A 25,648-nucleotide genomic window follows, 5' to 3' on the forward strand; every position below is an offset into this window, starting at 1 on the left:
ATTTGTTTAGATCTCCTTTATTTTCTTTCAAATACATGTGTGTGGGTTTTTTTTTTTTTTTTTTTTTTTTTTTTTTTTTTGGACCTGGGGATGCTTGCTAGGCAAGTACTCTACAACTGAGCTACATCCCTGACCTCTTTCAATAATTTTTTAAGTTTTTAGTTCTAAGTCTTAAAGTCTTAAACTTCCTTTTTTCTTAAAAGTTTATTCTTAAGGACTTTATTGGTTTAGGTGCTATTAGAAATGGAATTTTTAAAATTTAGATTTGGATTATTACTAGTATATAGCAGTGTAATTGGTTTTTTATATTGATTGGCCTTGTGTCCTGCAATCTTGTTGTTCAACAAGGTTTGGTTGCTTTTTTAGGGGATTCATTAGTATTTTTTTTTTTTTTTTTTTAATACATGATCATGTCATCTGCACGGGTAATAGTTTTACTTTTCCTAATTTCATTGCCTTTTATTTCTTCTCTAATTAGTCTGCTTAGAACCTTCTGTATAATTTTTAGTGATGAAAGTAGAGATTGTTTTTCTGGTTTTCTTTTGCAACAGGTGGTACTGGGAGATTGAATCCAAGGGTTTTCTAGTATTGATCTACATCCCCATCTTTTTAATATTTTTATTTTGAGACACGGTCTTAGTATGTTGTTCAGGATGGCCTTGAACTTGCCATTCTCCTATCTCAGCTGCCCTAGTAACTGGGATTACTGATGTGCACCACTGAAACCCCCCCACCCCCTTTTTTTTTTCTGAGTTGGAGTGTTCTTATGTTGCCAAGGGAGACCTCCAATTCATAACCCTCTTGCCTTAGCCTCCCAAGGAGCTGAGATTACAGGCCCATACTATGGTACCAGTGAAAGCAAACATTCTTGTTTTGCTCTTTTTAAAAAATCTTTTTAGATATACATAACAGTAGAGTATATTTTGACATATTATACATACATGGTGCATAACTTATTCTAATTAGGATCCCATTCTTGTGGTTATACATGATCTGGAGTTCCACTGGTTGTGTGTTCATATATGAACAAAGGAAAGTTATATCTGATTCATTCTGCTTTCTTTCCTATTCCCATCTTCCCTCCCTTCCCTTTATTTTCCTTTGTCTAATCCAGTGAACTTCTGTTCTTCTCTCCCCTCTGCTCTTGGTCTTAAGGAGAAAGAATTAAGCTTTTGCTTTTGTATTAGTATATTAGCTATGCATTTTTTGGTAGAATCCCTTTTGTCAGGGTTTCCAGCACCCCAACAGAGCAGATTTCTGCTTAGAGGTGTGAACCAACTGGGAAAAGAAAAAGTCTGAAAATAAACAATAAGGAACAGAGGACAATAGACAGAAAATAGCTTTAAAAGCGGGGTGCCTGGTAGGTCTTCCAGCCCTGATAGGAACTGGAACTGAACAAGGGAAGAGGGCCCAAATCCTTCATTTAAGGGGAGATAACTCTCCAGGTTTCAGTATGGCAGTCTTCTTGAGGAAAACAGGGTAAGAAGGGGGAAAGCAAGTTGTTTGGGGCATGGCAGGTTAGTCCATCTTGGGGTGGCTGCCTTTGAACATAGGGCTGTGAGCTAAGGCAGGGGCCAGTATGATTTGGGCTTTCTCCAACCAAGGAATTTTACCCAGTAGTTCCCAGAAAAGTAACCTCCCTGCCTTATGATGGCTCAAAAAAAAAAAGAAAGAAAAAAATCCATAATTAATACACGGTTTCCAACACCCTTTATTAAATTGTGTTTTTTTGGGTTTTTTTTTTGGTGTTTTTGGGGCTTGAACCCAGGGCCTCAAGCGTGCTAGGTGCCCTGCCACTGAGCTGTATGCCCACTCTTCTTCTTATTATTTTATTAATTTTTACAATAATTTATTTAAAAAATTTACATATTTTTTATTTTTAAATTTTGTTTGTCTTTTATTTATTTATATCTTTTGAATTAACTTTAATAAAATTTGATTTTTGGTGGGGTACTGGGGATTAGATCTTAAGGCCTCACACATTTGAGGCAAAATGAGCATTACATTACCAACTTTTTTTTTTTGATACTGGCGATTGAACCCAGAGCCACTTTACCACTGAGCTACATCTCCAGCTCTTTTTCTTTTTCATTTTGAGGCAGGGTCTTGCTAAATTGCTTAGGGTCTCGCTAAGTGTCTGAGGCTCATCCCCAGATCTTTTAAAATCTTTATTGTGAGACAAGGTCTCACTAGGTTGCCCAGTCTGGCCTCAAACTTGTTTGTTTTTTGGCACCAGGGATTGAATTCAGGGTGTTCCACCTCTGAGCCACATCTCCAGCCCTTTTTAAGTTATTTTTTGTTTTGAGACGGGGTCTCACTAAGTTGCTTAGGGTCTTGATAAGTTGCTGAGAACTGGTTTTGAACTTGTGATCCTCATGCCTTTGTGATCCTCATGCCTTAGCCTCCCATTGCTGGTATTATAGGTTCTTGTGCTTGACTACTCTTAAATTTGTAATCTTCCTGCTTCAACTTTCTGAATAATTGGGATTACAGGTGTGTTTACCATGCCTTATTGAGACATTGGTACTTTAAAAAAATTTTTTTGGCAAATTATTAATGTGTAGTTAAGAAAATTAGTTATTTAAGTTAATGTGTAAGGAACAAGGATATATTGTTCTATTATTGCTATTGAAATTTCACAGAAATGAGATTTGTGTCTGTATTGTTTCTCTATAGAAAATAATTTTTAATGAGTAGTAGAAAAGTTCTGAAATCCAGGTTTTACCCATAGGATAAATATTTTTTCTTTTATGTGACCAAATTGAATAGCTTCTAGGAAATCAATACTTCAAGTAAATTATTTGACCTTGTATTTCAGACAAAAGGATGCCACGCAGAAAGAAAAAAGTTAAAGAAACCCCTGAATGTCAAAACCTGGAGAAGGAGGATTCTGAAGCTACCAGTTCTGTCAGTGTGAAGAGGAAACGTAGACTTGAGGATGCATTCATTGTGATATCAGATAGTGATGGAGAGGTCAGTATTTTGAAAAATGAAGTTGTGGGTCTCAAATTAAGCCTCTTTTTTTTTTTTTTTTTTTTTTTTTGGTACTGGGGATTGAACCCAGGGTTGCTTATCCTGGGTGAGCCACATCCCAGCCCTTTTTATTTTTTATTTTGAGACAGAATCTTGCTAACTTGCTTAGGTCCTGGCTAAGTTGCTGAGGCTAACCTCAAACTTTCAATCCTCCTGTCTCAGCCTGGGATTATAGGGGTGCACCACCACACCCAGTTCAAATTAAGCCTCTTTATCCATGGGTGGTTTGTTTTGCAGTTGTACTTGCATGCTAAGTTGCCAAGACCAGGCAATTTTTACTCAGTGTCATTTGATTTGTAAATGGAATTATGAATTCCTTAAAAGAAAGTAATTATGCTGTTTGGCAGAGGATAAATTATAGTTTTATAATATAAATTAACCTAATGTGATTTTTAGAATTGTTGGAATAAATTAAATCAACTACAAATTTTCATTTTTGTGTGTCAGGAAAGTGAGAGAAAGAAAGTATGAATGCACCTGTGATACAGCTTAATAGTAAAATACTAGCAGGTGCAAAGTGTTAGATTTGAGCATTGCAAAAAAAGAAGAAAAAGAAAAATGTGAATACTCTTTTAAGTCTTTATATGTAATCTAGTATAATAATAACCATTAACTGCCTATAACTATTTTAATTAAAATTAATTAAAAATAAGTTCCTCCATTGCACTAGTCATAATCAAGAAGACAAAGCTATCATATGAGGCTAATATATATTGTATTAACCCAACCATAGAAATTTTCATTATTGTAGAAAGCTTTATTAAACTGACCCTCTATAGATATTAACCTCTTTCCTTTATTCCCTATTTCCATTTGTTTATTGGAATTTTCACCTGCCTGTAGATCACATCCAGTAAGTAATGAACTAAATCATTGTGGTTTCTTCCAGATTTCTTTTTTTTCCCTCCCAGTTTCTTCTATCTTATTTGATAGTAGAACCACTCATTTGTCTCAAACTATGATGCTCAGAATCATCTTTTTGACCCTTTTCATCTTTTATACCTGGTCACTGCATGATTTAGTTTTTACCTCTTAAATGATACTCAGATCTGTCCTGTTCTGTTTCCTTCTCTTTTCCTGATCATCTGTTATTTGGGTTCTTGCAGAAGAGTCTAAAACTGGCTTTTCTGCCTATAGTTTTTCCTCCCCACATTTCGTTTAATTTAACTTTCTTTCTTTTTTTTTTTTTTTTTTTTTTGGTACCAGGATTGAACCTGGAGCACTTAACCCTGAGCAACATCCCCAACCCTTTTTTATACTATATTTAGAAATGGTCTTACTCAGTTGCTTAGGGCCTAGTTAAGTTGTCGAGGCTGGAACTTGTAATCTTCCTGCTTTAGCCTCCTAAGTCCCTGGGATTACAGGAATGCACTACTATGCCCAGCTTCTACTTTCTTTTAAGAATTCAGATTGTAGATCTTTGCCCTTATTTGCTTAAAAATCTTTGGCTTCATAATCCCTACAAAATCATTTTCTAATTTTAACATGATATTGCATGCCTGACTCATTATATATCTTCTAAGCCTGGGTCCATTGGCCATCCGTTGTGTTTCCATAGAACCTGTGCTACTTCTGTGGTATTATTTGTCATACCATTTTGAAATTGCTACTGTATTTTTCCACTTCTGTCACTGGACAGAAGTGATTTCCTGGAGTGAAGAACTTCTGTATTTTGAATTGGCTTAGCCATTACAGGTGACTTCTCTTAAAAAAAAAAAAACAAACCTGCATTAAATTTTACTTGTAAGTGCTATTTTACTTATTTGAATGTTTCTTTAAGAAAATGTCCTTGTTCCTTGGTGTAAAATAAGTCTGGAAATATCTGTTGTCTGTTTTTTGTTTTGTTTTGTTTGTGTAAAGATGATAGTATAAACCTGACATCATTAGGGCTTCAGTTGATCCTTTCTTCCATTGTTTTATTCTCCCCAGGTCTCTGAGAGAACAAAAATAAGCTTTTTGTAAACCCCACCAGTTGTGTTGGAATTGCCATTTACTGTGTTGACATTTGTGAATTTCTTTTTTCTCACCTATAAAACTAGTAATACTCTATAGGATTATTTTATTGTTTAGGAATAAGTAAAATTTCCTACAGTGATACTTCAGTGAATAACCTATATTGTTGTAAATGTTCAGGATGTAGTCTAAGCCTGGCAAGAAATAAAGCTAACTGACTTTTGTGAACAAGAACTCTATTAGTTGTTTTCTCCTTTTGATATTCTAATGTGTTAAAATAACAAAATAAAATAACAGCAATAAGTCCAAAGGAAAAAAAGGGACGCCTCTTATTCTTCTGGAAACATATATATTCCTCTATGGCATCTTTTTTCCATTTTTTCAGGGTAGTTTTTGGAATCTCAGTGTCTTGCTTTCAATATTTGCTCACTCCTTTATTAAAAATAGCTTAGTTATGACTATTCTTAAATTTAAAATGGGCTATATACCTAGAGGTGTTTTCCTTAGCTTTTTAAGTACAACTTTAGTACTTCTTGTATCAAAAATAACTTACAGAAGCAGTGACTATGTTTTATCTCATCTTAGTGTCTCTCTCTCTTTTGAAGCTGAGTTTTAATTCAGGGTTTTGTACATGCTAATAAGCACATGCTCTATCAGCTCAGTCCCTCTTAGATTCTTTTGCAGATATTGACATTACAGATTTAAATCTATAGTTTTTTTCTCTTTCTTTTTTTTTTTTTTTGTAGCAGGGATTGGTTAGGATTTTCAAGTCTGCTAACTTTTTGCCTTTATTTCTGTTCAGATGTTGTTTAAAACATCCATTTTGGTTATTGTAGTTTTCAGTTATAAAATTTTCATTTGATTCTGTGTGTAGGGGGAAGGGTGTTATTAAATGTAGGGCTTTACCATGCTAAATTTGCACTCTACCACTGAGCTACAGTTCCAGCCCTGTTTCTTTTTTCTTTTTTTTTTAATAGCTTCTGTTTCTCTGTTGAGACTATCTTTCTGTTTGTTTAGGATTGTTTGACTAATGTCTAATAGTGTTGAGCATCTTTTCCATGAGAAGTTATTTGTCATTATATGTTTTGGGGGGATACACACACATCCCTAGTCCTTTTTTTTTGTATTTTATTTTGAGATAGGGCCTTGCTAATGGTGAGGTGGGCTTTGAACTTGAAATCCTTCTGCCTCAGCCTCTGGAGTCGCTGGGGTTACTGCTGTGTGCCCCCGCAACCAGTTCTTATATATCTTTTTTTGATGAAGCATTCATTGATAACTTTTGCCCAGTTTTGAATGGTTTTAATTAATTAATTCCTTTTTTTTTTTTTTTTTTTTGGTGCTAGGGTCTGAACGTGGGCACTTAACCTCTAAGCCATATCCCCGGCCCTTTTTAAAATTTTATTTAGAGACAGAGGGCTTTGATGAGTGGCTGAGACTGGCTTTGAATTTGAAATCCTCCTGCCTCAGCTTCCTGAGCTCTGGGAGTACAAGCTTGTGTCACTATGCCTGGCTAATTCTTTCTTTCTTTTTTTCCAGTGTTGGAAATCCAACCCAGGGCCTCTTACATGGCAGTCAAGTGCTTCATCACTGAGCTACATCTCCAGTCCTGTTTCTTTTCTTTTTTTTTTTGCGGTGCTGGGGATTGAACCCAGGGCCTTGTGCTTGCTAAGCAAGCACTCTACCAACTGAGCTATCTCCCCAGCCCCCTGTTTATTTTCTTATTGTTGAGTTTTGAGAATTCTTTATATGTTCTACCTATGACTCCTTTATTAGATGTATGCTTGGCAAATATCATTTTCCAGGTTTATGACTTGTCTTTCCATCATCTTTTTTTTCTTTTGGTACTGGGATTGAACCCAGAGTCACTCAACCACTGAGCCACATCCCCACCAGGTCTTTTTTATTTTTTATTTGGAGACAGAGTCTTGCTAAATTGCTTAGGACCTTGCTAAGTTGAGTCTGGCTTTGAACTTGTGATCCTCTTGCCTCAGCCTACTGAGCCACTAGGATTACAGGCATCTACTACTATGCTTAGTGTTTCTTTTCATTTTCTTGACAGTATATTGTGAAGAACAGAAGTTATTAATTTTAATGACATCTCTATTACTAATTTGTTTATCTATAGATTATGCTTTTGGTGGTATATGTAAGAATGTTTGCCTAATGCAAGTTCACAGATATTTTTTCTTGTGTTATCTTCTAGAAATTTGATCATGTAATTTATTACATTTAGGTCTGTGATTCATTTCAAGTTAATTTTTATATATGATATAAGGTATAGATCCATGTGCATTTTTGTCTTTTTGTATATTGTATCCAGTCTGTATGTTGGAAAGGCTGTTTTTTCTTCACTGCATTACCCTTGTTCCTTTTTAAAATTGGTCATGTGTATGTATGTGGGTTTACTGTGGACTGTATTCCCTGATCTTTTGCCTGCTTTATGTCATTATCATGCTGCTTTTATTACTGTAGCTTTATAATAACTTTTGAAACCAAATAGTGTTAGTCTTCTAATGTCTTTTTTTGTTAGGATTTTTTTGGGTATGCTAGATCCTTTGCATTTCTTTATTTCGTTTTCCATGGACTGGGGTTGTGTGGTAGGTAGAGCACTCGCCTTTTAGCACTGGGTTCAATTCTTAGCACTGTATACAAATTAATAAAAAAAACATCCATCAACAACTAAAAAAAATTACTTAAAATTTTCATTTTTCATTAAAAAATTTTTTTTCCAGTATGGAGATTGAACACAGGGGTATTCAACTACTGAGCTACATCCTCATCCCATCCCTCCCCCCCCCAAAAAAAATATATATATATATGTATGTATTTTTTTTTTATTTATATTTTGAGACAGGGTCTGGCCAAATTTCTGAGACTGTCCTTGAACTTGTGGTCCTCCTGTCTAAGTCTCCCCAGTAGCTGGGATTATAGATGTGAGCTGTCATATTAATTTTAGAATCAGTTTGTCAATTTCTGTAAAAGCCTTGATGGGATTTTATTTATTTTTATTTTTCTATTTTTTGCTGGGGTTCAAATGCAGGACCTCTTGCAAGATACGTAAGCATTCAACTACTTGGTCTATACCCCCAAACCCATTAGGATTTTGATTGGAGTGGTTTTGAATTTTTACATTAATTTGAGGAAAATTGACATCTGAGTAATATGATATTTGACTCTTTGTATATTTTTAGATTTTGTATATAGTTCTTTAAGCAATAGTTTGTAGTTTTCGGTATACATGTCTTTGATATCTTTTACCAAATTTAATTCTAAGGATACAGTTGTAATGTTATTTAATAAATTTTCAGTTTACTTCTTGCTAGAATATATAAACACATTGATTTTTGTATATTCTTGTATTCTGCAACCTTCCTAAATTCACTAGTTCTTACGGCTTTTTTTTAAAAAATTCCATTATAACATCGTCCTTGAGACTCTAGCCAGAGCAATCAGACAAACCAAAGAAATTAAAGGGATACGAATAGGAAAAGAAGAACTCAAACTATCCCTGTTCGCTGATGACATGATTATATATTTAGAGGAACCTGGAAATTCCACCAGAAAACTTTTAGAACTCATAAGTGAATTCAGTAAAGTAGCAGGTTACAAGATCAATGCTCATAAATCCAATGCATTTTTATACATAAGTGATGAATCTTCAGAAAGAGAAATTAGGAAAACTACTCCATTCACAATAGCCTCAAAAAAAATAAAATACTTGGGAATCAATCTCACAAAAGAGGTGAAAGACCTCTACAATGAGAACTACAGAACACTAAAGAAAGAAATTCAAGAAAACCTTAGAAGATGGAAAGATCTCCCATGTTCCTGGATAGGCAGAATTAATATCGTCAAAATGGCTATACTACCTAAAGTTCTATACAGATTCAATGCAATTCCAATTAAAATCCCAATGATGTACCTCGCAGAAATAGAGCAAGCAATTATGAAATTCATCTGGAAGAATAAAAAACCTAGAATAGCTAAAGCAATCCTCAGTAGCAAGAGCGAAGCAGGGGGTATTGCAATACCAGATCTTCAACTCTACTACAAAGCAATAGTAACAAAAACGGCATGGTATTGGTACCAAAATAGACAGGTAGATCAATGGTACAGAATAGAGGACATGGACACAAACCCAAATAAATACAATTTTCTCATACTAGACAAAGGTTCCAACAATATGCAATGGAGAAAAGATAGCCTCTTCAACAAATGGTGCTGGGAAAACTGGAAAACTATATGCAATAGAATGAAACTAAACCCCTATCTCTCACCCTACACAAAACTCAACTCAAAATGGATCAAGGACCTCGGAATCAGACCAGAGACCCTGCATCTTATAGAAGAAAAAGTAGGTCCAAATCTTCAACTTGTTGGCTCAGGATCAGATTTCCTTAACAGGACTCCCATAGCACAAGAAATAAAAGCAAGAATAAACAACTGGGATAGATTCAAACTAAAAAGCTTTCTCTCAGCAAAGGAAACTATCAGAAATGTGAAGAGAGAGCCTACAGAGTGGGAGAATATCTTTGCCAACCATACCTCAGATAGAGCGCTAATTTCCAGAATCTATGAAGAACTCACAAAACTCTACACGAAGAATACAAATAATCCAATCAACAAATGGGCTAAGGAAATGAACAGACACTTCACAGAAGAAGATGTACAAGTAATCACCAGATATATGAAAAAATGTTCAACATCCCTAGTAATAAGGGAAATGCAAATCAAAACTACCCTAAGATTTCATCTCACGCCAATTAGAATGGCGATTATCAAGAATACAAGCAACAATAGGTGTTGGCGAGGATGTGGTGAAAAAGGAACACTCATACATTGCTGGTGGGGTTGCAAATTAGTGCAACCACTCTGGAAAGCAGTGTGGAGATTCCTCAGAAAGCTTGGAATGGAAACACCATTTGACCCAGCTATCCCACTCCTTGGCCTATACCCAAAGGACTTAAAATCAGCATACTACAGAGATACAGCCACATCAATGTTCATTGCTGCTCAATTCACCATAGCCAGATTGTGGAACCAACCTAGATGTCCTTCAGTTGATGAATGGATAAAGAAACTGTGGCATATTTATACAATGGAATATTACTCCGCAATGAAGAATGATAAAATTATGGCATTTGTAGGCAAATGGTCGAAATTGGAGAATATCATGCTAAGTGAGATAAGCCAATCTCAAAAAACTAAAGGACGAATGATCTCGCTGATAAGCGGATGAGGACATATAATGGGGGGTGGGAGGGGCTAGCATTAGGTTTAGGGTTAGGTTTAGAGTTAGGCTAAGGAGAGCAGTAAGAATGAAGGAAAGAAGGACTGTGTAGAGGGAAAAGAGGGGTGGGAGGGGTGGGAGGGGTGGGAGGGGTGGGGGGGAGGGGAAAAATATAATAAACATCATTACCCTATGTAAACGTAAAAAAAAAAAAATAAAAAAAAAAATTCCATTATATTTTCTTTCTAACCTGGATTTCTTTTTCTTATTTAATTGCCCTACCAGTCTTTCACTATCAATTATGGTGACAGATGGAGGATTTTCCATCCATACCCTTCATCATTTTGAAGAAGTTTTCTTTTTTGTCCCTAGTTTGCTGAGAAGTTATTTTGTTCTTTTCTTTTCTTTTTTTTTTCTTTTGTACCAGGGGGTGCTTAACCATTGAGTCATATCCTTAGCACTTTTAAAAAATATTTTATTTAAAGACAGGGTCTTGCTGAGTTGCTTAGGGTCTCACTCAGTTATTGAGGCTGGCTTTGAATTTGTGATCCTCCTGCCTCAGCCTCCCGAGCCGTTAGGACTACAGGTATGAGCCACCATGCCTGGACTGCTGAGAGTTTTGACCAGGAATGGATATTAGATTTTGTCGAATGCTTTTTCTGTATGTATTGTGATGAACTTCTTGTTTTCTTTTTCATTCGATTAATATGGCAAACTACATTGATCACTGAATGTTAAAGCAATTCAGCATTGTTGAGTATTGTTGAGATGAGCTCCACTTACTCATGACCTATTATCTCTTTTTAGTATTTTTTTTTCTTTTTAGTATTTTTGGATTTGATTTGTGATTTTTCTTTTTTTTAATTTTGCCTTTCTATTCATGATTGTTTTCCTTTTTCTTTTTTCCAAGTACTCTGGGGATTGAACCTAGTGCACTCTCACTGAGTTTTTTTTTTTTTTTTTTTTTTTTTTTTTTGGTACTGGATATTAAACCCAGGGCTACATCCCCAGCCTTTTAAAATTTTTATTTTGAGACAGGGTCTTACTGAATTGCTTAGGGCCCCCCTAAGTTACTGAGGCTGATCTTGGAACTTGCAGTCCTTCATCCTCAGCCTCCCCAGTTGTTCGAATTGTAGGCATGTGCCACTACTACTGGCAGCCTTAGCCCTTTTTATTTTTTATTTTGAGACAGTGTCTTGCTAAGTTGCCAAGACTGGCTTGAACTTGCTATCCTCCTGCATCAGTTTATCAAGTAATTGGGAATTATAGGCCTGTGCTGCTGGATCTGGCTTGGTCTATAGTTTTCTGATAATTTCTTTGGTTTTGATATCCAAAAAAATTTTAGAGGCCATTTTTCCTCAGAATCAGTTGAGATCTAGGATCTAGAAGAATTTTAATAGAATTGATATTACATCTTAAATAGAATTCACCAATGAAACCATCTGGGCTTGAAGTTTTGTCTTTGGGAAGGATTTTAGCTATAGTTTGAATTTTATTAAAAACAGGGCTCTTCAATTTATCTTTTCTCAAAAGAGCCTCATGTCTTTCAAGGAGTTTGTCCGTTTCAGCTACATTATTGGATTTCTTGTCATATATAATACTTACTTCTAAACCATTTTGAAAACTAGTGATGCCACCTCTTTCATTCCTAATATATGTAATTTCTTTTTTTATCCTGATCAGTTTTGTTAGCACTTTTCGCTTTCACTGATTTTCTGTACTATTTTTTTTACTTTGTTTCCTTTATTTACATTTTGATGTCTTCTTATTTCATTTCCTTCAGTTTTCTTTGGGGTTAATTTCCTCTTCTGAGTCTACTTTTCTTTCTTTCTTTTTGTTATACTGGGAATTGAACCCAGGGACATCTCACCTTCCAAGTCTCAGGGATTATAATTGTGTGCTACTGCACGTAGTTTCTTAAGGTAGAAGCTACGAGCAGTGATTGGAGGCCTAATACGGGTGTTTAGTACTACCATGAACACTTTGCAATTCCTTGTCCTTGCTTTATTTAGTGCTGAAGATCAAACAGGGCCATGGGCGTACTAGGCAAGTACTCTCACTGAGCTATCCTCCCAGTCCCTAATTTCCCTTTTGATTTCTTCTTTAAGCCATGATTTAGAAGCATGTTACTTAGTTTCCAAATATTTGATAATTTTCTAGAGTTTTTATGTTACTGGTTTCTAATTTAGTTTTTCATATGTATTTTGTATGATTTGAATCCTTTTAAAATTGATTGAAACTTGTCTTATGGCCCGGAATATCTTTTTTCTTGGTAAATATTCTTTGTGTATTTGACAAAAATGTACATATTAGGTAGCATTATTAGATGGCATTTTCTACAAATGTTGATCAAGGAAACTGGATGATAGTGTTGTCCAATCTACTCTATCCTTATTGTTTTTCTGCCTATTTTGCAGGGCTTTTGAAATCTTTGACTGTAATTGTAGATTTACCTATTTTTCTTTTTCCATTAGTCTTTGCTTCATATATTTTGAAGTTTTACCATTAGATGTGTTAATGTTTAAGATTATCTTTTGATTAATTGACCCCCCCTTTATCTTTTTGAAATATCCTTCTTTTTTCTTTCTTTCTTGAGTACCAGGCATTGAACCTAGGAGTACTTAACCACTGAGCCACATCCCCAACCCTTTTTATTATTTATTTTTGAGACAGTGTCCCATTATTTTCCTTAGGGCCTCGCTAAGTTGCTGAGGCTGGCTTTGAGCTTGTGATCTTCCTGCCTCAGCCTCCTGAGCCTCTGGGATTATAAGCATACGGCCACCATGTGCAGCTGAAATGACCTTCTTGATCACTGGTATAATCTTAGTTCTGACATCTACTTTGCGTGCATGCCTGTACCTGTGTGCTGGAGGTTGAACCCAGGGCCTCACACATAGTAGTCAAGTGCTCTGTCACTGTGCTGTACCCCCAGCCTTAACATCTACTTTTTCTAGTATTTTACTGTAGCTACTCCAGTTTTCTGTTTTCTTTAGTAGAAAAATTCTTCAATCAAAATAAATTTACATTTTAACATTTATGACTTAAATATTAAATTTGTCTAATTTAAAATTGTATTAAGTACCAAACTCAGTGACTTATTTACATAATATAATAGAATTCTCTTAAAACAGTAGATCCTGATTATTATAAACCATATACCTAAAGTTGTAACTATTTTTTTTTAATATTTTTTTTTAGCTGTCAATCAATCTTTATTTATATGTGGTGCTGGGTATCGAACTCAGGGCCTCACACATGCCAGGCAAGCCCTCTATCACTGAGCCATAACTCCAGCCCCCTGCAACTTTTTTTATTGTCATTTTCCTATGTTTCACATTAGTACACGTGAAATATCTTTTAATTATTGAAAGCTTCCAAAATGACCTAATATTCAAGGGCTGGGATCGTGGCTCAGTGGTAGAGCACTTGCTTAGCATGTGTGAGGCACTGGGTTCGATTCTCAGCAACACATATAAATAAATGAATAAAATAAAGGTCGATCAACAACTAAAAAAAATATTAAAAAAAAATGACCTAGTCTTCAAAATGGCATCTTAGAAATTCCATTTTTAGTCAATATTTTGTGTTAACTTTGATTCACCCTAATTTAGTTTATATTCAAATTTAGTAATTTAGTTCATATGTTAATATACAGACTATCAAAGTACTAGTCACTAGTACAATTTTACATCGTTAATCTGCCTTAAAACAATGAATATTTCTACTTTTTGTAATCTTGTCATATATTTGACAGAGAAATGAGAGTAAAATTTTCTTCTAATATAGCCATGTTTCCAAACAGATTAGTTTCCTAATGTAATATTACTTGTACAACTGACCCTTCATATCTGGGGCTACCCATCTGTGAGTTGAAAATGTAGAAGTTTGCTTCTCTTCCAAACATGTACAGATATTTTTTCCCTTATCGTTATTCTATAAACAATACAGTATGACTAAACTATTTATATGGCATATACATTGTATTAAATAATCTAGAAGTGTTATATAAGTATATAGAAAGATGTTTAGGTTACGTGCAAATGCTTGGTTCTTTTTTTTTTTTTTTTTTAAAGGTGGACACAACACTTTTTCTTTTAAAATTTTTTTAGTTTTAAATGGACACAATACCTTTATCTTATTATTATTATTTTTTTTCTAATGTGGTGCCAGGGATCAAACCTAATATCTCACATGTGCTAGGACAAGTGCTCTACCACTGAGCCACAACCCCAGCCCGGCTTGGTTCTTTGAATCAGCTCGTATCAAGTGCATTTGTTAGTCAGCAGCCATCATAACAAATATATGAGATATTCAACTTATAAAGAGAAATGGGTTTTTTTTTTATTATAATTTTGGAGGTTCTAGTCCATGATGGATGGGTCTGTTGCTTTGGGCCTCTGGCAAGGCAACATATCATGGCAGGAGCACATGGTAGAACAAAACTGCTTACTTCTTTTAAGGGCACAACTCCACTGACCTAGAGACCTTCCAGTATGCCAAGATACCTTCCAATAGTGCCACTCCAGGGACCAAGCCTTTAACACATGGGTCATTAGGGGACATTTAAGGTCCAAATCGTAGCACCAAAGTACAACTATATTTCACTATACAAGTATCATGGATTGAGATTTTTTTTTTCCAGTTATAATACTACTACTTATGTGACTTCCTTAATCAAAAATGAGATATTTCTTAAATATAAGCCTTTATTATATAGTTTTAAATTTTAATCTACTAGTCCTTATCTACCTTAGATAGTAGATTTCAAAAGGAGTAATAATCCTAAAGCCGAATTCATTCTCTCTGTAACCCATTTTATTCTCTTTAGGCAAGTCGTGGTTTTACTGAATTCCCAGGGACAGAGCTAAAAAATCAGCAGTGGTTTTGTACTTTTTAGAATTGTTGGTTCAACTTTAATTTTCTTTAAAAATTTTAAATATATTATTTAGTTGTAGATGGACACAATACCTTTATTTTATTTTTATGTGGTGCTGAGGATCAAACCCAGGGCCTCATGTATGCTAGGTGAGTGCTTTACCACTGAGCCACAATCCCAGCCCCTTGGTTCAACTTTAGTTGTATGTCCACTTGTGATACAAAAAAGTTATGTAGACTACACATTGTTACAGAGACACAGAATGATGTAGTTTTATGTAGACTGGGAAATTAAAATTAACATGATAAAAGGAGGAAGTCAGTATTTACGTAGAGGTAACATTTTATCTATCATATTCCTCAACTTCTACCACACATCAGTGTAAAGGCATTCTGTAAATCCAAGAGTTGTAAAAACTGTCACAGAAACCACAGCATTTGGGAAAGAAAGGTTTATAAAAGCTTTAGCATTTTCAAAAATGTAACTTTATTTCTACTATGAATTACACATTAACATAATCACAATAATTGAAGATATGCTTTAGGACTGGGCATGTCGCTCAGTGGTAAAGAACTTTCCTTACATGCACAAGGCTCTGGGTTCCATCCCCAGCACTGCAAAAAAAAAAAAAAGGTTCACAGCTACATTCATAATGTCTAGAAAAGCAGTTCAACATTTTCTAAATGGATTATCCCATTACTTCTAAACAAAGATAAAGGAATTTTTTCTCTCTAAAATTTTCAACATCAAAATTTATGCCTGTAAGATTTTAAAACTTTCAACAATCTATTTCAAATGAAAACTATTAGAAACTTCTCAAATGTTCTTTATATTACAGGTTATATTTATAGTTATATACTGTAGAAACCTGCAGAAATTTTTCTGTCTTCACTGGATGGCTTTTTCTTAGTGTTGACCTTAAGTTTGTGTTTGCTTTCCTTGTTGCTGTTTCTGTTATATTGTGGCTCTCCAGCTTTCTTTGATTAGTTGTATCTTGACATTTCTTTTACTTATTTGTGTCTTTGCACTTAAAGTGTTCTTCTTGTAGGGAGCATAGATAGTTGAGTCTTGTGACAATCTCTGCCTTTTTACTTAGATATTTAGACAGCTTATGTTTAATGTGGTTATTGATACGGTTAGGATTGTGTTTATCATCTTGTTTTTTTTGTTGTTGTTTGTTTGTTCCATATTTTTTTTTTTTCCTGTTTCCCACTTTTTGGGAATGCCTTCTGTCTCCTGATGTTAATATCTTACATATCCACAGTACATTATGAGAACTAACACATTAACATTGATAACATTATTATTAGTTAAATTGTAGTCTTCATTTGGATTTTATCAGTTTTTCCCCTAATTTTTTTTTCTGTTAGGATCCAATCCTTAACTCCATACTGCATTAATAGCTTTAACTTTGAAGGGTTATGCTGGATATAGAATTTATGGTTGACAACTTTATTCTTCCAGTACTTCTAAAAATTTTGTTCCATTTTCTTCTTGGTTGTGTTGTTTCCAGCAGGATGTCTGACTTCATTCCAATTTTTCCCTGCTGTAAATTTGTGCCTGCCTCCCCGCCCTTAGCTGGTTTTAAGATTTTTTCCTTTCATCACTGGTTTAAAGTAAAACTTGATTATATATTCTTAAAACTTATCATGATGTTTCCTGTGCTTGTGGTTTATATAGAACTTCTTAGATATGAGGGTTTATAGTTTTAATCAAGTTCTGAATTTCTCAACTATTTTCTCTTAATCTTTTCTTTTCTGTACCTCTCCTCCTTTAGGAATTGTAATTGCTATATATTAGGCCACCTAAAATTGTTCTGCAGCTGACTGATATTCTCTTCACTTTTTTCTTTTCTTGATGCCACATGAACCACATTTCATCTACTTAATAGCTCCATGTAGATAGTGGCTACAGTATTTGATAACAGAGATATAGAATGTTTCTATTATTATAGAAGTTCCATTGTATAGTGCTTTTTCTTTAGGAGATAATCATAAATAATCCTATCATGTCTTAAAGTTCTGTTTACCTTGGGTACCACAAGAAATCCAGGCTTCCACTTTATTGCCTTCTTCACCGGAATTGTCATCCCCATATGGCTCTAATCAGTGTTCTGGAAGGATTTTTCTAATTCAACTCAATCTTCCCCTCCTACCCTTGAAATAACTCTGCTTCCCTGGAATTTATTAGTGATTTGAAAATTTCCTGTTCTCAACCTCCTTAGTGAAAGTTGCCTGCATTTTTTTGTCCTCACTGAAAGGATGACTGCCTTGAAGATACTAGTTTTCCTTGCACCTTCTCAACTATTGGCTGTTACTTCTTCCATACACCATAGTAGTAGTGGACCTGGAGGTGGAATAGAAATTTCTTCTTGTATTTCACTGTTGCTTCCAGACTACTGGAAAAACCTAGTTGGAAGCCCAAACCATAGTGTTACTACTCCAAACTTCACCCTGAAGTAGTAATCTGCAATCTTCCTGGCTATTCCCCACCTCCACATTGTCAGTTCTGATGCTCTGGCCTCTCAGTTCCTTACCTCTTGGGTATCTGCCCAAATAGGTCGTACCATCTCAGCCTTTCTCAAGTGGGATTCTGAAAGAGAAGTCAATCTAATGCCCACTGCATTTTTTTAACCAACTTTTGTCTTCTGTATGTAGAGCTTTACCAGCTATGGCCTATCCTTGTGAAAATTAAGGAAATAGTAATTTCATTTTCTGTGTTCCCTGGTTCCAATGAGAGATCCCTGTTGAGTCTGTCATAATAATAAACATGCTGTTTTCCAGATCTCGTTTTCAGATGTCCATTCTTTAATCAGTGTCACCTATCTTTTCCAACTTATTCCTGCTAGTACCCTAACTCCAGTAAATCCTTTAGCCCTAGTAGGATATCTAATCGATTGACTATCACCTTTTCATTGTCTTCTGCTGTTTCATGTCTCCACTTTTCCTCCTTACCTAATGTAGTTAGTACAATTTTCATACTAACAACTCCCTTGAATATTCCTTTAACCTCTGTATTGTATTTCCTGTCAAAACCCCACCCTGAATAAATCCAGCCCTCCACTTATTATGTGCCCCCTTTTGCTGAATGTGGCAAAAAACAAAACAAAACACCATATAATCATGCTCACTGTGATCACTTTAATTTAAGATGACGAACTTCAGGAGGACCCCTCAGTACTGTTTCCCCTTAGTATTGCTTAGTATCCTTTTTTTTTTTTTTTTTCCCTCTTGGCAACTTAGTGAGGTCCTTTCTCAATATAAAATTTTAAAAAGGGCTGGGAATGTAGCACTAGAGGTAGGATTTTCCTGGGTTTAATCCCCAGTACCAAAACCAGAACAAAATCTCTCAAAAACAACAAGAAACACCAAAATATCTCTATGTGTGTATATCTCCTCCCGTTTTTGAGGTAGAGTTCTAGAAAGCTACAGCCTCAGCTCTTTTTAATTTTACTTTGAGACAGTCTCCCAGACTGGCCTGAATGTTATGATCCTCTTGCCTTAGCCTCTCAAGTAACTGGGATTACAGCTGTGTTCCACCATGCTGGTCTGTATGCATCCTTTATTTTGCTATGTTCTTATACATGTATTCTTACATACATTTCTCTCTGCTATTGTTGACCAGTTTTTTCAGTTTCTTTACATGAAATGTAGTATATTTCCTGTTCGTATTTTGTCCTTTTCTCTGAATAATATATCCTGGAAGTCATTACTTTTAATTTTTTTGTTTATTTTCTTATACTTTAAAAATATCCCTTATTAGATTTTACTTACACCTATCTTCTTTGGGAACCTAGTAATTTGTTTTTTGTTTTTGAGATGGTATTATCTGTTTTCAGTTTGTTTCCTGAGTTTAATTAACTTTCATTTGTTCCTTGTTTGTCTGTTTTTTGTCTTAGGTTTTGAATTTCTGGGCAAGTGCTCTACCACTGAGCTACACCCTTAGGTTTTGAATTTATGATTATAGTTTTTTCTATTTTGGCAGTGCTGGGGATTGAATACAGGGCCTTGGACATGCAAGGCAAGTGCTGTGCCACTGAGCAACACCCTGAGTCTTTTATTTTATTTTATTTCAATTTCATTTCATTTTATATTTTATTTTTTTGAGACATGGTCTTGTTAAGTTTTCCAGGTTACCCTTGACCTTGCAATCCTCCTACCATAACCTCCAGAGTAACTGGAATTATAGACATGTACCACTATACCTGGCTATAGTTTTTTCTTAATCTTCAAAGTGCAGTGGTGCACACTAGTAATCCCAGTGGCTTGGGAGACTGAGACAGGAGGATCTCAAGTTCAAAGCCAACCTCTGCAGAAGTTGAGGTTTCTTTCATGAATGATGATGTTAATATTGGTACGGTATGGGAGGAGAGATTAACTCATCCCATTTCTGTGGTGCTAAGCAACTTAGTGAGACCCTGTCTCTACATAAAATACAAAATATGACTGGGAATGTGGCTCAATGATTGAGTGCCCTGAGTTCACTTGCCCTTGCCACCCCCCCCCCCCAAAAAAAGTTTCTCTGAATTTTGTTTGGAAAGTTGTATTATTAGTATTTAGGGGATAATGTTGGTAACCTGGAAGTTTTGGTTTGCATTTTCTTTTGTTTTATAGTTTGGAATTGATTTTTATCAGTTAATGAACAGGTGAAATGGAGAGCTTCCTTTTTTTACTTCAGTGAAGTCGGTTTCTTTCACTAATGATGATGTTGATATTGGTGTGGTATGACCAGAGAGATTAAACTCATCTCGTTTCTGTGTTTTTTTTTTTTTTTTCAAGATCATTTATTTTAGTTTCTCTTATTCTTCCTTCAGTGAATCTGAAGGGCATCAACCCTTTCCTTTTTTAAAAATTTATTTGGTGGATAGAACCCAGGGACCTCAAGCAAGGCAGGTGCTTCAAGTGCTACACCATTGATTTCCACCCCCAGGCTCTTTCTCCTTATCTAATAGCAGTAATTCTCCGGGGTTGCCACTCTGGTTCTTCTTACTTTTAAGGACTTTTAATGTAGTTATTGGTATGAAGTACCACATGTCCAACCTTTGCTTAATGTTTGAACTTAATTTTGGACTTTCTAAAAAAAAAAAATTTTTTTTTTGGTACCAGAGATTGAACCTTGGGGCGTTTAACTACTGAGCCATATTCTCAGCCCTTTTTTTAAAAATTATTTTTTACTTTGAGAGAGAGTGCAACCAAGTTGCTTAGGGCCCCACCAAGTTGCGAGACTGTCCTTGATCTTGGGATCCTCCTGCCTCAACCTCTAGGATTATAGGTGTGTGCCAACACACCCAGCTAGGACTTATTGATTTTAAGGGTGATTTTTTTGTTTTTGTATTTTTTTTGCTACCATGCCTGGCTTTTACATCTTTTAAAGGTGATTTTGTCTATGGTTCTTTACTCTCTTTTAATTATTTTTCATGAACTCTCTCAAGCTTTTTTTAATCTGCTCTTCATACTCAGAGACTTGCAGTATTGGTGGGAGTGTTGATGAAGTTTGTTACCTGCATTTCTTTCTTGCATGTAATTTGAAGTTTGTGGTATAGTCTGTCTCCTAATAATGATAATGGTGTTGGTTACTTATGGTGTTATTTTTGGTCCTTGTAGGTCTTATGATTTTTCTTGAGGCTATGTGGAGTGATTCAAATTTAGACAATTAACCTTATCTTCTAGACCTTTTCTTGTCAGACATTTTGGATCAATTTATCAACTGAGTCTCTTGTATACAGTCTTGAGTTGCATCTTATTAGAGTCTGTTATATTTACTGTATTTTTTCCTATATGCTTTGTTTTTTGGCTATTTTTTGGCATATCTTTTGTTTTTTTTTTTTTGTTCTAACATCTTTATAGTATACCTTTCATAATTCCTTTTATTCTTTCTTTTTCTCAATTTTTTTTCTTTTTTTACAGTGTGGGAATTAAACTCAGGACCTCACACATGCTAGAGCTTTGTCACGAGGCACATCCCCAGCCCTTATTCCCTTGTCTCTCCCTCCCTCCTCTGCTTGCTTCCTTCTTTTCTTCCTCCCTTTACCTTCCCCTTTTCCCTGTCCCCTTTATTCTGTCCTCTGTCCTGTCCTATCCTATTCTTTCCTTTTCTGAGCTAAGTCCCTACTCCCTTTTATTTTTTATTTTAAGATAGGATCTCACTAAGTTGCTGAGGCTAAGCTGGAACCTACAAACCTCTTGCCTTAGTCTCCCAAGTCTCTGGGATTACAGGTGTGTGCCACCATGCCTGGCTCTTTTTTCTTATTTAACTTTCTGTTACCTGATTTGTCAGTTTAAAATGTTGTTCTTTGACTTACACTTATGGACTATTCAGTAGTCAATGAACTTATTTTATTTTCTACTTCTATCTTTCATTAATTAGTTATGTCATTTCTATATTATTAAAAGATATTTACATAATTTCTTATTTTTTATCTCTACTTTTGTTTTAGTCTTAGATCTAAAATTAAATATATTTATTGTTGGTTCTTTTGCCAGTGCTTCTCTAATCATTTTTTGGTAAATGATGTTCATTTTTTTTAAATTGTCAAGAAGGATTTATGAATATAGCATTTCCCAAGTTCTTGCGTGTTTGATGTTGTTTTTCCAGTCTTGATACCTGAAAGACTGTTTGGCTTGGTACAAAATCCTTTGTTCAGGAAGTGCAGGGGAGTGATATTTTTCAGATCATATCGTTATACTGTGTGCATGTGCAAATATATAACAACAAATCCCACCTTTTTGTGTAATTATAATGCACCAATAAAAATGTGGGAAGGAGCTAGGGTTGTTGCTCAGTGGTGGAGAGCTTGCCTAGCACATGTGAAGCACTGGGTTTGATTCTCAGCACCAGATATAAATAAATGAATGAAAATAAAGGTCCATCAACAGCTATAAAAATATTTTAAAAATGTGGGAAAATCCTTTGTTTAAAAATTTTTCTCCTGTTTCTTTAAAATAATTGCCTTTTTTGTACTGTTTCATACTGCACTAGTGATGTTCATTTAATTTTCCCTTTTGGGGGGGATCAGTGATTAGGTCTGTTTGTCATTTTTCTTTATCCTTAGGATTTACCCAGGATATGTCTGGGAATTGATTATTCAAAGTCCACTTTCCAAGAGAATGGTGTGTACTTTCAAAGTATAGATTCCTAGTCTTACTCCTCTGCCCCTATTTCTCTGAAATGATTTATTGAATTATAGTTTTAGTATTAATTTGTTCCATTGTTTTGTTTCCTTCTTCAGAGATCCAGTTTTATGTATACATAAAACACACACACACATTCATCTTTGTCTGTGTTCTTTTTAAGCTGCTTTTTCTTGGCTCATTATTATTTCTCCTTCATTTTTTGTTGTATTTTTGGTCTTCAGTGTCTCTTGGACAGCTGTTAGATGGAGTGAAGTATGTGTATTTGGTTCTCATTTAGTTCTAAAGAATTTCCTTTCTTTTTGTTTTCTCTCACTTACCCAGTAGCTTAAGAGTGACTTAAATAAATTATTATGCAGTGAGTTTAAACATTATTATTAGTTTTTAAGCCTTGAATCAAGTTTCTCTGATCTTGGGTGGTAATTTTGGAAATTGGTTGATTTTTACCTGACTCTGTATGTGACAGATAATAATGTCACTATATTATGCATTTTTATTTTTATGGTTTAATTGGTTTCAGATATTTTATGTTTTCCTTTTTGTACTGAAAAAGGACCTTCTTCTGATGTCTTACATGCATATTTTTAACAGTCACTGATTCTTCAGATACCTCTTTTAGCCATAAAGAGATGTATAGGAGACAGAGAAATTGCTTTTTTAATTTAAGCCACCCTGATCATATTTCTTGTTTTGCAGCAGGAACCAAAGGAGGAGAATGGATTGCAGAAAACGAAGATAAAACAGTCAAATAGAGCAAAGTGTTTGGCCAAAAGAAAAATTGCACGTATGTTTTCATTTTGGGATTGTATTGGTATTAGTTTTTTTTTTTTTCCTTTTTGTTTTCATAAGGAAAAGAGAATTGTCTATAAAAGGATATATGTGCTTCCTATTTAGTCTGGATTTTGTTAAATTTTTAGAAGTTGCTTATAGAATTATCTATAGTTTTTACATTTGTCTTGTTAGAGGGAGAATGCTGAAATAAAAAATGTGATGTTCAGGGCTAGCCACATGTGGGTTTAGATCCTTGATTTATCCCTTACTATGTAGCTGTTAGTCAAGTCACTACTTTTAGTTTGCCTTTGTCCTCATCAATAAATTGTAAATAATACACTTATTTAGAAATTCAGTTAGTAAAACCTCAAATAATTAATGGTATTTGTTGCTGTATAGTTGGAAGTTTGCATTTTCTTTTGTCTGTCACTCAATTATGAAGTCATTTAATTTATTGTTGGTTCTTTTGCCAGTGCTTCTCTAGATCTGTAGATACAGTCATCTTTATAGTTAGATCTGTTTAATGTTCTCGAGTTATTTTCAGTCTTGAGAATTACTATAATAGTTACTTTTATAAAAAATTATATATTTTTTTAGTTGTTGATAGACCTTTATTTTTTATTTTTTTTTAACTTTTTAAAAATTTGCATTTTTTTTTTAAAAGTCTTAGTAAGTACACATCAATTCTATTTGGGAACAGGAAAAATGTGAACATTTCAGAGTAATCTTAGTAAAGTAATATGTGGTATTGAAAATTGATGGACCTTTATTTTTATTCATTTATTTATATGCGGTGCTGAGAATCAAACCCAGTACTTCACACATGCTAGGCAAGCACTCCACCACTGAGCAACAACCCTAGCCCCAATAGTTACTTTTTTGAAAGGCAATATTTAGTATGATGGTTCAGCTTCTGTCATTATCACTAGACTGTTGATAGTTATCTGCGTGGTAAATTTTATGTCTATTCAGTCAAAGTATGTTTTACCTTTTTATTTAATTGGATCATGCTGTTTTTCTTTTATACAGTGTAACAATCTCTTACTTTTTGAGTTTAGGCCATTTACATGTAATACAATTATATTGATGTGGTTGGATTAATATTTACCATTTTGAAAGATGTTTATTTCAATTTTTTTTGTTTTGCTTTTCTTCTTTTTCTGTCCACTTTTGTATTTGTATTATTTTGATTTCATTTTATTTCTGCTATTGGCTAATTATTTATATCTTTTAAAAATATTAAGCCCTAGGCTTTATAACACATTTACTTAGTCACCTTTAAATAATGTTATATAACTTCACATGTAGTATAAAGACTAATCAACAGAATATACCCAATTCCTTTCTACCCCCTTTTGTTATATTTGCCATACATTTTCCTTTTACATGTAGTATAAGTATATAAGATATTGATACTATTTTGCTTTAGATAGCTGATTGTCTTCTAGAACAATGAAAATAATAAATTAGGAATTCTATACTTTGCTTTATTTATGCCCTTTTAAGGACTGTTTATTTCTTTACTTACATCCAGGTTTCTTTCCCATATCATATTCTTTCTGCTGTAAGAGCTTCCTTGAACACTTACTGTAGTATAGGCCTGTTAGCAAAAAAAAACCAAAAACCAAAAAACAATAAACTTTATCTTTGTTTATCTGAGAATGTCTTCATTTCTCTGGGTGTAATTCCTTTATTGAGATGTAATTCATATATCACCTAATTCACCCATTTAAATCATGAAGTGTTTTTAAGTATATTAACAGTGTTATGCAGCTGTTACCACAATCTAATTCTAGAATTTTTATCCCCCAAGAAGGAAACCTTGTATCCTTGTTAGTCACCCAAACCCCTCATATTTCCTATCCCTAGGCAACTACCAATCTACTTTCTATAGGTTATTCATTCATAAATTTACTATTCTGGACCTTACATATAAATAGAATCATATGAAGTCTTCTGTGACTGACTTCTTTGACTTAGCATAATGTTTTCAGGTTTATCAGTATTTCATTCCTTCATTGCCAAATAATATTTCATTATATTTCTATACCACATTTCATTTATCCATTCATAATTTGATGATATGATGATCTGTGATTTGATGGCTATTTGCATTGTTAATACTTTGGGGCTATTATGACTAATGTGATTGTGAACATTCATGTATATTTTTTGGCACTAGGGATTTAACAACCAGGGACTCTTTACCACTGAGCTTTTTATTATTTATTTTGAGACTGAGACCTCTGAAACTGTTAGCCTCAAATGAACTTTCCCTTCTCTAAGTTGTTTTTGTCAGGTATTTTTGTCACAGTGAAGCAAACCTGACTGAAACAGTAGGATTTATACTTGTACATTTTGGTTGCCAGTCTGAATTTGATGTCCCCCCTCATTGATACTCAGTTATAGTCAGAGCAGCTTCACAACCCAGGATAAGGTGGTTTATTTATTGGATCCTATATCTGAAATGTTTTATTTAAGTAGAATTTTTTAGTAAGTCTTTAAATCCACCTGGATTTAAGTCATTTATTTAAAACAGTGGTTCTCACTGTTTTGTCCCCCACTTGAATCATTTGGCAGTCTAGAGATATTTTTGGTTGCCACAACTTGGAGGGATGGGGTGCTACTGGCCTCTAGTGGGAAGCAACCAGGCAT

At 34.5% G+C, this 25,648-nt stretch overlaps 1 protein-coding gene across 7 annotated transcripts in view; it reads left to right on the top strand.

Moving 5' to 3' along the window:
• Uimc1 (ubiquitin interaction motif containing 1) overlaps positions 1 to 25,648 on the top strand; it is a 155,322-nt gene that overhangs the window by 55,900 nt on the left and 73,774 nt on the right. For 4 of the 7 annotated variants that reach the window (XM_047555246.1, XM_047555248.1, XM_047555251.1 and 1 more), the window contains 2 exons: positions 2,819 to 2,973; positions 22,919 to 23,006. In XM_047555246.1, the coding sequence (XP_047411202.1) occupies positions 2,819 to 2,973; positions 22,919 to 23,006 (243 nt within the window). The remainder of the gene's footprint in view (positions 1 to 2,818; positions 2,974 to 22,918; positions 23,007 to 25,648) is intronic. The other 3 variants (XM_047555247.1, XM_047555249.1, XM_047555252.1) reach the window with 1 other exon arrangement.

This window comes from Sciurus carolinensis, chromosome 6 (assembly GCF_902686445.1).
Source record: "Sciurus carolinensis chromosome 6, mSciCar1.2, whole genome shotgun sequence".
In the NCBI taxonomy this organism is placed as follows: domain Eukaryota; kingdom Metazoa; phylum Chordata; class Mammalia; order Rodentia; family Sciuridae; genus Sciurus; species Sciurus carolinensis.